This window comes from Lampetra planeri, chromosome 1, assembly GCF_965212315.1.
Source record: "Lampetra planeri chromosome 1, kcLamPlan1.2.h2, whole genome shotgun sequence".
Classification (NCBI taxonomy): domain Eukaryota; kingdom Metazoa; phylum Chordata; class Hyperoartia; order Petromyzontiformes; family Petromyzontidae; genus Lampetra; species Lampetra planeri.
The window spans coordinates 18,744,616-18,760,163 of NC_136107.1; the positions used below are offsets into that span (position 1 = coordinate 18,744,616).

At 51.3% G+C, this 15,548-nt stretch overlaps 1 protein-coding gene across 1 annotated transcript in view; it reads left to right on the top strand.

Annotated features, from left to right (window-relative positions):
- DNHD1 (dynein heavy chain domain 1) overlaps positions 1-15,548 on the top strand; it is a 98,754-nt gene that overhangs the window by 25,045 nt on the left and 58,161 nt on the right. Inside the window, exons 13-20 of the mRNA XM_078595453.1 lie at positions 1,069-1,226; positions 1,929-2,054; positions 2,381-2,657; positions 2,981-3,108; positions 3,695-3,893; positions 4,484-4,575; positions 5,296-5,488; positions 6,483-6,608. Coding sequence (XP_078451579.1) covers positions 1,069-1,226; positions 1,929-2,054; positions 2,381-2,657; positions 2,981-3,108; positions 3,695-3,893; positions 4,484-4,575; positions 5,296-5,488; positions 6,483-6,608 — 1,299 coding nt within the window. The remainder of the gene's footprint in view (positions 1-1,068; positions 1,227-1,928; positions 2,055-2,380; positions 2,658-2,980; positions 3,109-3,694; positions 3,894-4,483; positions 4,576-5,295; positions 5,489-6,482; positions 6,609-15,548) is intronic.

Sequence of the window (15,548 nt, forward strand, 5' to 3'; positions counted from 1 at the left end):
GACTCCGAGCCCCGCCGCCCTTCCGACCCCGTCGCAGACACGATCACGACGCACCCCCGACGCTGGGCCTTCAGGGACACGGGACCGGGACGTTGACGGGCCTCCAATAGCGACAGGAGGACTTCATCCTGTCGCTCCTAAAACCCCGTCACGTTCCCGGTCTGCAGGAGGGCCGCCGCTCGTCCGGGACGGACCGGCGACCCGCACGTGCTCAAAGTCCCTTACATTTCGTTGAATTTTACTGTTGTGTTTGTTGTTGTTGTTATATTTATTGTATGCTTCGTTGTCCTTGCATGTGTGATGGTTGTGTTCGCTCGCATTACTTGTCTCGTTATTGTTCAGCCGAGGTCGGCTGGATTTTTTCTATGGGGGAGGGTGGTGTAATGCGGGCGTAAACGGCCTCGCGGATATGACGTCATGGGGGGGAGGAGTTAGGTCATGTGGGAGAGAGGGGTGAGGTCTTAAGGGAGAGATACCGGAAGAGACGGGAGAGTGTGGGAGATAGAGTTAGAGTGAGGCCACGCAGGGCGGAGGTTGGAGAGTGGCGAGATCGCCACACACGCAGAGTAAGACTCGGCACCGTCGGCCAGCGGTGACCGAGCACGGGGGGAACGAGGAGCAGCGGTGGAGCTGCAGTGAGGCAGCCGGAGGACTGCACAGGGGATCTGCAGCGGAGCTGCAGAGACGAGGAGGCTACGGGAGCGAAGGCAGCTGTGGAGCTGCCAAGCGGAGGGGCTCTGAGCGAGGGCCGTGTGGGACAAGTGTAAGAACCCGAATAAAGGACGACGGAGACAGACCCGGTGATCGAGTCCTTTATTACACTTGTAAAGGTTGTTAATTATGTTCAATGTAATAGCATCGTTTTAAATATTAAAACCATTCCAAATCTTCAAGGTAGTGTCATCACTGCATAGCTCTGTGTACACCTAAAAATATGTTTTCGGGTAGTCACCTCCAATTAGCAGAGTTGGCTACGTACGGTGCGAAAGAAGTTCAACATACACACATACAGGTTGCTAAGTGTGCAATGAACGCTGTAGGTGCGTGCTCGCTGTCCGACGGGTGCAGTATTCCCACTGAGGCGAGCGGAGCAGGAGGTGCTGGTGTGGCTGGAGGAGAGGTGCAGAGATGGCGCTGAGCGTTCGCTGGGTGATCTTCAGCGAGCCACACACTCGCTCCTCTGCAGGGACACGGACTGCGTTGCGTTTGCTAGATATGTGGAACAGGTGCTCGACGCACGCATTTTCCATGTGCCTATAACTTTCTACACGTACAGTTTTACATGCACTACGTTATATTCTCTTTAGAAAGGCTACGGAGATGGTGGTGCAGGGCAGAACTGCTTTTTGTGTTTCGTTTGTTGTCCTTCCCGTGCACCTCCGATTAGCACGGTTGGCTACGTATGGTGCGAAATATGTTCAATAAAAAGAAAACATAATAAAATACAATTCTGTAGTGAGAATTGTATTTTATTATGTTTTATTTTTATTATTTTATTATTTCTTTTCTACGTGACTTTACCGAAAGAACCAAGATGAATCCCTGCAGTCACGAAAGCTTTAAATCGAAATTTTACACTACCTAAGTGTTGCAAACAGGAGATGAACACTACCTCGATGCTCATTTGAGCAGGAAATCGCTTTTAATATGTTTTACCTTTCCCAGTACCACTTTCCTCCCTTCTCTGTGTGCTTTGCACACGCTTTCCATATGTTTACAGATTTTGACACTCACAGTTTTACTTGTGCTTAAATTGATATTATAATCTCATCATAAACATACCGTGTGTGTAGTGAGTTACTTTCAACTACACATACCATTTTCCTTCCCTACCTGCAATGTTACAATGCGACGAGCTGCTTTGGTCGTGAATAACAAACCCTGATTACATCCCTCGACAACAATGGCCCCGTTGAACTCTTTTACAGTTGCATGAGTTCAAGAAGTGCTCAGGAGGCTTTAAGGCGCAGCTGCAGAACGTGAACGCCCTGCATGAAGTCTTGAGAGTTACCTTCCGGCCTCTGTCTAATGAAGAGGAGGAACGGGAGAGGCAGGTGAGATAAGGGACATGCAGCTGAATGAGCAACTCTGCCTCAAATTCAAAGCTTGGTCAGGAGGTTTTCACGCAAATTAGCTTTCCAATGTGTTTTTGGGTTGTACCGCGGGTTGTTTATCATGATGTACGACTCTTCGCTTCGCCCGCTGGGAGTTTCTTCAGAGGCTAAATTGAATATATCAGCACATCTGGTCAAACAACACAGAGTATACAAATTGAATTACCACTCAGCCTCAAAACTGACACAACAACATCCACTGCTCCACGTCTCTCTTCACTGCCCTGCCGCTTCTGTAACACCTGCATTCTCACTCTGGCAACCAGACAACGACCGCATGGGAGGCTTTCCTGCGTGTACTTGAGGATGGCGAAAACTTCGTCCTGGCGATGAGGGCGGCCGCCGTGCGGGATGCGGACATGTCCTTGTCCCGTCTGATGGCCCGTGCGGAGGCAGTGGCGGCTGAGGCATCCACTCCTCCGTACACGGTGCCCGCGGCTCTATTAGCGGCCGAGCTCGCGCGTTTGAGCTCGCTCGGCTCTGAGATTGACTCCATCACCAACACCGTGGATGAGCTAAGCCGGGCCAAAGCCTTCCTTACTGGTTTGTTTTATTATCACAGAGCAGGGCGTGTATTAACGTTAGTGCTCATGCATGAACGTCAGAACCATTAAAATACATCCATTATACCTCTCGCTATGACTGTGACTACTAATCACGTGCGTACTCTATTCTACCAATAACCTGGAAAATATTCAGTAAGAAATTAAGCTCTGGGCAGTTCCTTTTACTTTCTGTGAGTGTACAAAACAATTTACGTAAGTTTATTTTGTCAAAAAAAAATGTCCTCATGCATTTATTTGTATCCAAATAAGCATTTAACATGAATGCAGCTGTTTTTTTGTCATTTATATGTTCCATTACAGGGGAGCCAGTGAGTTTATTTGCAGTACAAACCCACCAGAAGGTGGTCAGTGCGAGGCTGCTTCTGTGGAAAGTGTTTCACCACAGCTCTGAGTCCATCAGGGACTGGACAGCCCAGCCGTTTTCACAGGTTGGTTTGGTCACCTTGATAAATCACTGCTCTCCAAAGAGCTGTGAAGTATGGATGTATTTGTAGTGACGCAGATCGGAGGCAGTCATACTTGGAGGCACCTCTTTATTCTTTGCACACTCTACGTGTTTGCCCACTTTTATATTAATCTGTACATATACACAACAGTTTATTGTCGGTAGCACTATCTAACTAAACAGTTGGCAGGCTGTCGAGCTAGCGGCGCCCATTGATGGTGAAGACGGCGGCAACGGTGGTGATGAACAACAGCTCGGCAAGGGGATCCACTTCCAGCAACGGCCTTGAGCTCTCGGTCAAGGTCCCCTCTTATCCTCCCAGCGTGGCCTTGATCCGCCCTCACCATGCCCCCCTTCTGGAACCTACTAGCAGGCCCCCGGGGCTTCCAGATGGCCCCCTCCATGAACCCTTACCTATATGTTTTATTCCCCGTATGTACTGTCGTCTCTTGACGTGTGTACTGCCGTATCTTGTAGTTACACTTTGTACAGTTTACATATTGACGAAGAAGGCACATTTTTTAAAACCATATTAACAGTTATAATAACATATCACCTATCCTTCCCAGTTTTCTGTTGGCTCTGCAAAGGACGAAGTTGAGCGCTGGGAGGCTGCACTGCTGCACATTGAAGGCTCTCTGGTGTCGGACGACGCGGTGTTAATTGCATGCCAAAGCCTCCTTGGAGAATTCACTCCTAACCTGCAGCTTCTGGAGAAACTCGGCAGCACTTTCTTCAAGGACCGGCACTGGGAGGCAATGCTTGCCAGTACGCTGCACATGCACGCCACGGTGGCGAGATGTTAACCACCTCGCCTGGTATACAGCAGGTTGTGGGTTCGATCTCGATCCTGACGCCTGTATATTTGGAGTTTGCATGCTCTCCCCGTGGTCGCGTGGATATTTTTTCGGGTCCTCGGGGTTTTCCCTCTGATTTGGCTGTCTTCTATGGTGTGTCTGATTTATTCCATATTGTTTATTATCCTAAATGTATTTTTTATGTCACTTTAATATATTTTGCATAAATCATACATAGTGTCATCAATTCTTACTGGATTCTCGATGCATATATTGTGAGAGCAAGAATCAATGCAATGGATGCATTTTCCATCTATGAGGTTATTCCAGCAGTAGCTGGAATTTTTGTATTTTTCATTCTGTAAAAACACATGAATTAAAAACACACAATTGTGTGCTTTGTTACCTAAACAAATGTGATGGATATCATTTGTATGATTTACAACTTTCTCCTTTTACGATGTGATGTACATGTAGTATGTTTGGCAAAGGCTAGGGTAAGATCCACCAAGGCAAATTACCCCATGTCATCTGTGTGCACACATGCGCATGTTTTTGCAGGAATGGGACACCGCGGTGAATTTGCCGCAGACTTCACCATCACACAACTTCTTTCCCTTAACCTGGTTCACCATCATAATTCTATTGTGCAGGTGAGTTGCTTAAAAAAGTATGTGTGCAGACGTGATTTACTGTCAAATCATCAATTGAAGTGCTTTACACATGGGAACAATTCTCTCTTAGTGCTTCAGCCGGTGCCAGGCGATGATTACCAGCCACGAAATTCAGAAACGTTGAAATTCAATGATGAGCAATTTCTTACGTGGATCAAAGGCCCGCACAAAATTTTCGTTTTAAATCAACACTCTACTTCGTCTTACTCTGTTATGGGCGGAAGGCGTTTGATATCAGCATGCTGATAACTATTTTGTAAAAGAGGGATCTTAACTTTGTTACAGTGGGGGAATAGTCCAGGGATTGCTGTGAAGCATTTTCCAATTCCTGACAAAAACTCTGCAATTTTGATTGTGATTTAGGGTTTTCAGTAATTATTTATCAAATTGAATATTGTTTCAAAAAGCCATGATATCGATACTCGAGTTCAATTAACTTTTAGTGATAATCGAAGGTTTAAATCGCATGGCACATTCAACTGCGATTGGTCAAGTGACAAGCCACTGCACACAAACTACATCTAAATAAAAATGTACTTTTCAGTCCAGTGCTGGATGAAGGCCTCCCCACGCTGGTGTCAGTCATCAGGGTTGTTAGATCATAATTTCACCACGCTGGTCAGTGCCGGTTGGTGATGTTGGTAACCGAAAAACGCAAAAAAAATTAACAATCGGATTTTTTTTTTTTTTACGTTCCAGGTGTGGCGGATGGCGCGTGCGGAGCATGCCCTGGACATGGATCTGAGGCGGCAGCACGCCGCCTGGGCCCAGCAAGATCTGGTGCTTGCCGCGCACATGTGGTTCCTGCCACCGACGGAACCGCACGGCAACTCTCCTGGAGGGCAACAACACCAGCGCTTGGCCACCCCCAGTGGCACATTCATTTTCGCCGGTTTGTCTTTAATAATTTAAAATATAATGCGATACATCTGGAGTGACTAACTCGGAGACAGTAAGACTTGGAGGCTCCATCAGGATAACACGCTATTATTAGGACCGTCTATTGTCGGCGGCACTACTTAGTTAGAACAGTTGGTAGGCTGTCTGACTAGCCCCGGGTTGGTGATGACGGTGACGACGACGAGAAGAATGGTGACGATGGACTTGAGCAGCACGACGGAGATCCCACTTCCAGCAACAGCCACGAGGTCCCCCACAGGGCCCCCTCTTATACTCTCAGCGTGGCCTCGCTCCGCCCCGGCCACGCCCCCTTTCTGGAACCTTTCTAGCATGTTCCCGAGGCTTCCCGATGGGCCCCTTCTGTGACCTTTCCCCTAGATCCCCCTCTCATGTATATCGTGGCCTGCTGACGTCAGTACTGCCGTACACCGCATATCCCCTTTTTCGCCAGCAGCCAGCGCTATGGCACTACACATCCCTTTCCTCTCAGCTGCCGGTGCCATTCATGGGGGTTGTTTACTATTCTTCATGGTGAACAGTGCGGAGGGGTGAAGATGAGGGACACAGATGTGAACATAGTGCAATACAACAATATATTTTGCTGCACTGCCCTCTGCCACAAAGCAGTGTCTGCAGCAGATTACAATGCTTGTACTGTGTTATGCATATCGGTGACTCATTGAAGTGCTATCCGGGCTCAAACCTGCTTATTTCCCGAGATCTGACGAGGTCAGACACATCTCTATATGCTAATTGTAATTTAATGCATGATTTTTCCCTTGTGATCAGCATGCCTATAGGTCATGAGAATATATGTCCGTGTATATGGGATCTTGAGTCAATAGTCTGAGGTCACACGTTCCCCAGTGCCTCTAGAATTTCACTCATCTTCACGGGGGCCAAGCCCTTTGTTACTCATTAGCTCGCATTCGTTAGCAGCTTCTTGAGTGCTGACGGTGAGTTTGTTGCCGCGATGGTGTCCACAGGCATAGACGACTTGAGGGCTCTGATTGAGGACGACATGATGGCACTGCGTGTGCTGACACCGCCCGTGCACGAAGAGGAGCTGCAAGGGCGGGCGGAAACCTGGATCGATGTGCTTCGCCACCTGGGTAACGGGGCGGTGTAATAATGTGTCGCTTAATATTTATTCTTAAGCTCGCTGTACCTGCGTTGAATCACGCGTGTGTAAGATGCGGTGTTTTTCGATTTGTGTATTTTGTATACAATGAGGTGACATGACCCCTGCAGCCGCCGGAGACTGCTACATTCATCGCATTGTTAAAATGTAGATTATCTTTTATCGAATTAAACCGTGAATTGTGCCAATTCATGAAGTCTCTGCAGGGGGTGAAAATATTCCCAGTGTGTGCACAGCCTCCCACGCTACATACCCACACGTGACCATAGCAGCAGAACTCACGTGAATTGGGTTCTCTTGTGACACGACGTCTCCGTATCCAGCAACACCGTAGGGCCAAGGCACATGGTCTCTGTACTCCAGAGAGACATTTTTATTGACTAAAAGGTGACCTCGTCCTATGAAGAGACTTCCCCCAGTCTATTGTATTGTGGTGTTCCATCGAACAAAGATGGTTACTGCATCACGCACTTTCAGATGCGCTTCTGCGGCCGTCAGCAACACTCAACCTTATGATATTAGGAATCCACTGGAGCTATGCACTTTTTATTCTAGATTGAAAACTAATTTCTTTAGAACTGCTTTTTGTGTTTAGTTTTTTGTCCTACCCCCGCACCTACGATTAGCACGTTTGGCTATGTACAGTGTGAAAGAAGTTCAACCTACATACATACAGCTATGATGCACAAGCACAACTAAAAAGAAAAGCCTGATACGTTACCTATTCATGTATTTATTTTTCTTGGTTATTTCGGTAAAGTCACGTAGAAGGGAAGTAATAAAATAATAAAAATAAAACATAATAAAATAATTCTCACGACGTTTCGGCCACAACGCAAGCAGCCGTCCTCAGGTGAAGAAACAGGTCTGTCGAGAAGACAGCGTCTGAATGACACACCCCAGGCTTGGAGTGTCTATTTAAGCTAGGTTGGAGCGGGAAGGTGCGCCTTAACAAAATTATTTGCATATCAATAGGAATTTAGCATATTTATGGGAAATGCAGATATGGGACTAGTACTACTGGTGAAGTGCGTAGGAGGTGGGAAGGGGGTTTAAAGTCATTATGCCCGTGCATTATGCAGGATTAGCAGAATCAAAGGGAGGGGGTAGGAGTAGCATTAATGAAGTGAAGGAATGTTAATAGTATGTAGCTGCAGTAACTCAACCACCACGTAAACAACTAAAGTATAAACTACATAGTATCATCAGTATACTAAATATACTCTCCAATAAGCTGATCTACTAACAGTAAGTAATACATTATAATTTACAGTATATAATTTAATGTTGGGTTTGTCTATGGCAGTATATAGCTGGGGGTAGACCCGTGTGATGTAAGAGAATAAAGTTTAGCTGAAAGCATATTATAATTTTGCGACGTAGAATTATAATGTATTACTTACTGTTAGTAGATCAGCTTATTGGAGAGTATATTTAGTATACTGATGATACTATGTAGTTTATACTTTAGTTGTTTACGTGGTGGTTGAGTTACTGCAGCTACATACTATTAACATTCCTTCACTTCATTAATGCTACTCCTACCCCCTCCCTCCCTTTGATTCTGCTAATCCTGTGTAGGGCTGTTACAGAGAGCCCGTTATGCATGGCAGCCTATGGTAAACAAGCACAGTGGGCGGGGCTACGTCAGTGCACGGGCAGGTGCCCTCTACGACGTCCGCGCTTCGGACGTTACGATCCCCCGGGGCCCCACCCCTCAGGGAGGGGGGTGTATAAAAGGGGAATGTATCGGGGGGCTCGGGAGTGATGTTTAGCTAAAGAAGAGGAGGCGGAAGACGTCTGAGATAGAGCCCTGGACTCCCCCTGGTACGCCGTCCTTATCAGGACCGCACAGGCTCGAGCCAGTGGCGTGGTACCAGAGCCAGAGCCAGTGCTGGTCTGGACTCTGGGTACCGGGCCCGACTGACCAGTGTCGGGCCAAGATAGCCTCCCCTAGCCCATTAGTGGAGGACTCAGAGGCAGGCTAAGGTTAGCCTAGAGGTGTGTCCTCAGATAGACGGGTGAGGGGGCCGATACCCCCTCAATTGTGTATGTCACAAAGTTGGTATTCAAATAAACAAGTGTGCCTCCAACTCCGGTGTCAACGAGTCATAAGCATTACTACATCTGGCGTCAGAAGTGAAACAAAGTACGAACATGGATACACGCCGGACGACTCGAGTCGGAGTACCAGGAGCGGAGGACACCGCTGCAGTTGGAGAGCCCGAGACGGCTGAAGATGCCATCGAGCAGCCGGGGCTGGGTGCATCCACGCCACAGCAGCTGGAGGAAGGGGAGCCGTCGACGGAGGGGCTGAGGCAGGCGCACGCGAAGCTGGCCGAGCTGCTGTACGCCGCAGCCGCCATGCTCGATAACATCACACGGCTGGGGGCTGCGGGACCGCCACGAGGCGACAGCAGCCAACGACCACAGCGCCTTCCCGCCATTTCAACGGAGCAACATTTTGAAACTCCCGCCATCGCCGCAGCTGCTGTTGAGGGCGTGGCCGCTCTAAGCATCGCGTCCAACGGCGGGAGTACAGTACCTGCCGCGTCACCACGGGTGCGACCGGCGATGCCATCGCTGCTTCGGGCCGACGCTGAGTCGAGTGAGGGAGACGAGGGAGCGCGATCGTCCTCTGCAGCCGCTGCCTTACATCAGCGACTGCCGCCGCTCAAAGAATTTGTGGGCGAGGAGGGCGACTGGGGCGGCTTCCAGCGGCGCTTCCTCGCTCACCAGGAGATGGCACAGTGGACAGACGCCGAGGCTCTCCGAGCACTGCCAGCACTCCTCGACAGCGACGCCCTCGCCACACTAACATCGGCAACGAAGGAGAGGCGTTCCACGCTGCGGAAGGCGATGCAAGTGCTGTCCGCTGTGTATGGGCCACCATCGGACTGTCGTCAACTCTTTTACGATCGCCAGCGGGGGACGAAGGAGTCGCCCCTGGCGTACCGTACAAGCCTCCTGGCGCTGGCAAAGGAAGCCTTTCCACGAATGGACGACGAGGGGATCGACGCCATGGTGACAGAAAAGATACTTTTGCTGGCGGACGACTTAGACATCGTCATTGTCGCACAGGACGATGCAGAAATGTGCTCCCTCCAAGCGGCCCGTCTCCTCCACGCAAACCTGTCCTCTCAACGACGGAAGGCCAGCAAGGCGGCGAGCGGGCGCGCCGTCGCTGCGGCCACCCTCCCGGCGGAAGAGGTTTGCGCCATCAACCATCGACGGCAGCACGGAGCGGGAGCGCGGGGGGACCGGGCCGGTTCAAGCCATCTACAACGTCCATCGTCGCCACCAGCGCTTCCACGCTGCTACAACTGCGGCATCCGGGGCCACGTCGCCTCGGGGTGCCGCTCTCCTCGGCAGCGCGGGACGACACCTCAACGGGACGCCGGCCCTCGTCACAAGCTCCACCATCATAATCCGGCGAGTCGCGGCACCCCTCACGTTTGGCCCACGCACACGCCCGTCGCACACTTAAACACCGCAGCGAAGGGGGGGCCAATATCGCGTACCATGGCACCAACACGCACCGCTCTGGGTACTCACATTGAACCCAGCCAGTGGTCCGTGTTGGCCCATCGGGTTGTAGCCGCGTCGTCGGGGTCGTCGGCCGTTGTGGGTCACATCGATGGGGTGGAGGTTCGCATCTTGGTCGATACAGGAGCATCGGCGACCATTATTTCGGAGTTGATTTATAACATTCTCCCTGCCCAGAGCCGTCCTTTGATGCCTGTTAATGTGCCATTCTTTGCTGCTAACGGGGGTTCACTTGGCATCATCGGACAAATTCGAGCCCAAATTTGTGTCGGGGATATTAAATTATCTGGGCCGATTTTTGTTTCCTCCTCGCTGGCGGTTCCGTGCCTGCTGGGGACGGATTTCCTGGCCAAAATGCCGATTAGGATATTAATCGACCAGGGATGCATTGAGCTCCCATCGGGCCGACGCATGGCGTTTTTGCCATCCCCCGCTACGAGCCGGACGGCGTTCGCGACGGTGCCGGCGTTCGTAGATAGAACGGTGCGCGTTCCTCCGGGGGCGCAAATGTTAATTCCTTTGAGACTTCGGCGGCCCTTCGCTAAGGGCATTGGGGCTCAAGGGGTTTTGCTGGGACCGTCTAGGGCCGGGGTCAGTGGACCTAATTTACTCCCGGCCCAGACCATAGTGAGAGGGGATGGAGAACCCTTCATCGCGGTCCTCAATGTGGGCTCGCAGACGGTGGTGGTCCCACAGGGGACCGTGCTTGCTCACGCAACGCCGGTGCCCTGTGAGGAACCCGTCGCGAGTCATGTCGGCGCTGCCCCTGCACCGCGACCACATTCAGACAGCGATGAAGGGTGGCTCGAGGCGCTTTGCGCGGGATCGACGGACCTGTCAAATTTAGAGCGCCAACGTCTTAAGACACTACTGAGGGAATTTTCCGACGTTTTCAGTCGGGATAAATACGATTTGGGCTGCACTCATCTGCTGCGTCACCATATTGATACGGGTGACAGCGCGCCAATACGCCAAAATCCTTTTCGGTTGAGTCCCGCCGAAAAGGACCATGTCAAATCGGCTGTTGATGACATGCTAGCCGCCGACATAATTTCTCCCTCCAACAGCCCTTGGGGAGCGCCGATCGTCCTGGTTAAGAAGCAGGACGGTTCGTTGCGGTTTTGCGTTGACTTTCGGCGCCTTAATAAAATTACGGTTGCCGACGCATACCCGCTCCCACGGATGGACGAATCGCTTGACGCCTTGGCGGGAGCGCGATTCTTCTCCACATTGGACTTTCGGGATTCTGGCAGCTTCCTCTGGACGATGATTCAAAGCCTAAAACTGCTTTCCGTACTCCGCACGGCCTGTTTCAATTCAACCGGTTGCCGATGGGCTTACACTCAGCGCCGGCAACTTTCCAGCGGTTGATGGAATTGGTTTTGGCTGGATTGCAATGGGAGTCGTGCCTGATTTATTTGGATGACGTCATTGTCTTTGGCAAAACTTTTGAGGAACATCTCCAGAGGTTGCGGGCGGTTTTCCTAAAGATGCGGGCTGCTAATTTGAAATTTAAGCCCCAAAAATGCCATTTGTTACGCGAGTCGGTGCGTTATTTGGGGCACATCGTGGGGCGCTCAGGTATTTCTACCGATCCCGCCAAAACGCAGTGTGTAAGCTCCTGGCCGACTCCCACCTCAGTGGGAGAGGTTAGGAGTTTTATTGGGTTTGCGTCGTATTATAGACGCTTCGTCGCTAATTTTGCGACTATCGCCAAACCCCTACATGCTTTAACATCTAAAGGGGTTCGGTTTTGCTGGGGTCAGGAGGAGGAGGCTGCTTTTTGCTCCCTTCGGGATGCTTTGGTAAACGCTCCTCCCCTGATTTACCCTGATTTTTCAAAACCGTTCTTGCTCGACACCGATGCGAGCAACACGGGTATTGGGGGCGTGCTCTCCCAGGTGGTTGACGGCGTGGAACATGTGGTTGCGTACGGCAGTCGGGTGTTGTCTCCAGCGGAGCAACGGTATTGTGTCACCCGTAGGGAACTGTTGGCAATTGTCCATTTCGTCCAACAGTATCGCCCATATCTGTACGGTCGGCATTTCACCGTCCGCACAGATCATGCGGCACTGCAGTACGCCCTGAGGGTTCAACAGCCATCGGGACAATTGTCCCGATGGTTGGAGGTCCTCCAGGATTACGATTTCCAAACCACATACCGTAAGGGCGTTCGCCACACCAACGCGGACGCTCTGTCACGCTTGCCAACCACCTCCGAGTGTGCATGCCTCCTGGGGTCTGGACGTTGCAGGCCTCCAGGGGACACATCGGTACCTGTCTTGGCGGCCGCCAACGACGACGATGCAATGGTTCCTAATTCGATCGAACAACAGGGCAAAGATTCCCTGTTGGGGTTGCCCGTCATTGAATGGGGGCGCCTCCAGATGGAGGATGTCTCCCTCCTCGGGTGGCGACGTCGCGTTGGCGGTGCGGCGGGGGGAAAAAGAGGTGGTTCCGACGCATGGGAAATGTGCCAAGGTCTGCTAATGCATTGGGATGGGAAGTCACGTCGACATCGGCTGGTTGTCCCTACTGGGTTGCGGGGTAGGGTGGTATGGGCCGCTCATGAGCGCCTCCTACACCTGGGGACCCAAAAGACTCTCGCCTTGCTGCAACTTGATTTTTACTGGCCTGGCATGATGAGGGATGTGGGGGATTTGTTGGGATCGTGCCCTCAATGTGCACAACGCAAACCGCCGGCACGGGAGTCTAACCCGCCCTTGCAATCGATCAAAGTGTCCAGGATAAACGAGCTGGTCGCTCTGGACATTTTGGGACCATTCCCCGCCACCCCCAGAGGGAATAGATATTTGTTGACGGGTGTCGAGTATTTTACACGCTGGCCTATGGCCTGGCCTTTGGCCAACCAGTCGGCAGCAGCCATCGTGGAGGCCTTTGTTCAGGGTTATGTCCTGGACAAAGGTGCTCCAAAGAGGCTGCTGACCGACCAGGGCAGAAATTTTTCCGGTAAACTACTCAGACAAGTCTGCGATCTCCTGGGCACAAAGAAAATTCGGACCTCCCCATATCACCCACAAACTGACGGGATGGTCGAACGTTTGCATCGCACCATCTCGTCCATGTTATCACAACAAGTTTCGGACTCGCAAACGGATTGGGACCTACAAATTCAGGGGGTCTTGGCGGCGTACCGGATGGCACCCCATGCGGCTACGGGGTTTTCTCCCTTTTACCTCATGTACGGCCGAGAACCAGACCCGCCTGTTCGTGCCCAGTTGCGGATCCTCGTGCCGCAGGGAAAAACTAATCTGGCTGACCACGTTAAATTTAATCTGGACAAATTGACCGAGGCACGGGATGCTGCAATGCAAAACTCTGACCTCCGTCAGAAGGCAAATGAGCGCCTCAGATTGAGTCGAGCGCACATGCTGCAGTGGAAGCCGGGGGACAAGGCATGGTTGCACTGCCCCCAGGTGCCACTGGCAACCTCCTCTAAACTTGTGCGGCCGTGGCGGGGCCCTGTGGAAGTGGTGGAGGTGTTACGTCCGCAGTGCGTGCGCATCAAGTGGGGGAAGCGGCGATGGTTCGTGCACCCCTCCAGATTAAAACCCTTCGCTGCGGTACACAACCCCACTTCACACGCGCGTGGCCAAACATGTGGGGGGTCGGCCGACTTGCTGGGTCCGTCTCTGTCGCTCTCACCTAATGCCTTGCCGGCTGTGCCACCTTCAGGAGCATCAGGAGTGACGGGCTCACGCCCGATCACCCCTCCTGCGGATACCGAGGGTCACGCGGAGTCAGAGGAATGCTCACCTCAAGACGGACAGTCGCCACCTGATGGTCCGCCACGCGGGGTTACCCCGTGTGAGGGGCCCGCTGCAAGGACGCGCGCTAAAATGCGCAAACTGTTGTGAGGCCGGAAAATGTGTACATAGCTGTTGTGTTTATTGGCTGTTGTGTGGATGGTGTGTTTCCCGCTCCTCGGATGTACATATGTTGGGTTCACCGTTTGTTGTGTGTGCGGGGTGGGTTCCCTGCTGGTTGTATATAAGCTGTTTTTTTTACGGAATTCGTATTTATTCGGGGGGGTGCGACGGGTTGTTTCTCATCTTGTTGTTGTGTCTTGTTCTGGTTCCTGTTATGGTTCAAAAATAGTGAGGCACACGTCAGGGGGTGAAGGCACCTTTATTGTCAAATTTTGTATGTTGGCAGCCGGGACGGCTGCATGCTATGTGGGGGGGAGTGATGTAGGGCTGTTACAGAGAGCCCGTTATGCATGGCAGCCTATGGTAAACAAGCACAGTGGGCGGGGCTACGTCAGTGCACGGGCAGGTGCCCTCTACGACGTCCGCGCTTCGGACGTTACGATCCCCCGGGGCCCCACCCCTCAGGGAGGGGGGTGTATAAAAGGGGAATGTATCGGGGGGCTCGGGAGTGATGTTTAGCTAAAGAAGAGGAGGCGGAAGACGTCTGAGATAGAGCCCTGGACTCCCCCTGGTACGCCGTCCTTATCAGGACCGCGCAGGCTCGAGCCAGTGGCGTGGTACCAGAGCCAGAGCCAGTGCTGGTCTGGACTCTGGGTACCGGGCCCGACTGACCAGTGTCGGGCCAAGATAGCCTCCCCTAGCCCATTAGTGGAGGACTCAGAGGCAGGCTAAGGTTAGCCTAGAGGTGTGTCCTCAGATAGACGGGTGAGGGGGCCGATACCCCCTCAATTGTGTATGTCACAAAGTTGGTATTCAAATAAACAAGTGTGCCTCCAACTCCGGTGTCAACGAGTCATAAGCATTACTACACCTGCATAATGCACGGGCATAATGACTTTAAACCCCCTTCCCACCTCCTACGCACTTCACAAGCAGTACTAATCCCATATCTGCATTTCCCATAAATATGCTAAATTCCTATTGATATGCAAATTATTTTGTTAAGGCGCACCTTCCCGCTCCAACCTAGCTTAAATAGACACTCCAAGCCTGGGGCGTGTCATTCAGACGCTGTCTTCTCGACAGACCTGTTTCTTCACCTGAGGACGGCTGCTTACGTCGTGAGAATTATTTTATTATGTTTTATTTATATTATTTTATTACTTCCCTTCTACGTGACATTACCGAAAGAACCAAGAAGATGAATCCCTGCAGTCACGAAAGCTTTAAATCGAAATGTATTTCTTTCCTTTTAAGGCAGTGTTATTGGTGAATGTGTTGTTATTTGAACGTGGAATTTTCACCGATAGCTCGGGGCTACCAATGGAGATGAGTATCTCCCCACTGCTCGTTTGAGCAAATTAACACTTTGACTCTTAAAGGAGCTGAAAGATACGTGGTGTGGTGTGTACCACTATCGCTTGACTCTCACTGCAGCTTGTAAGGTGTTGCTTAGCTGATAACCTGTAGTACGT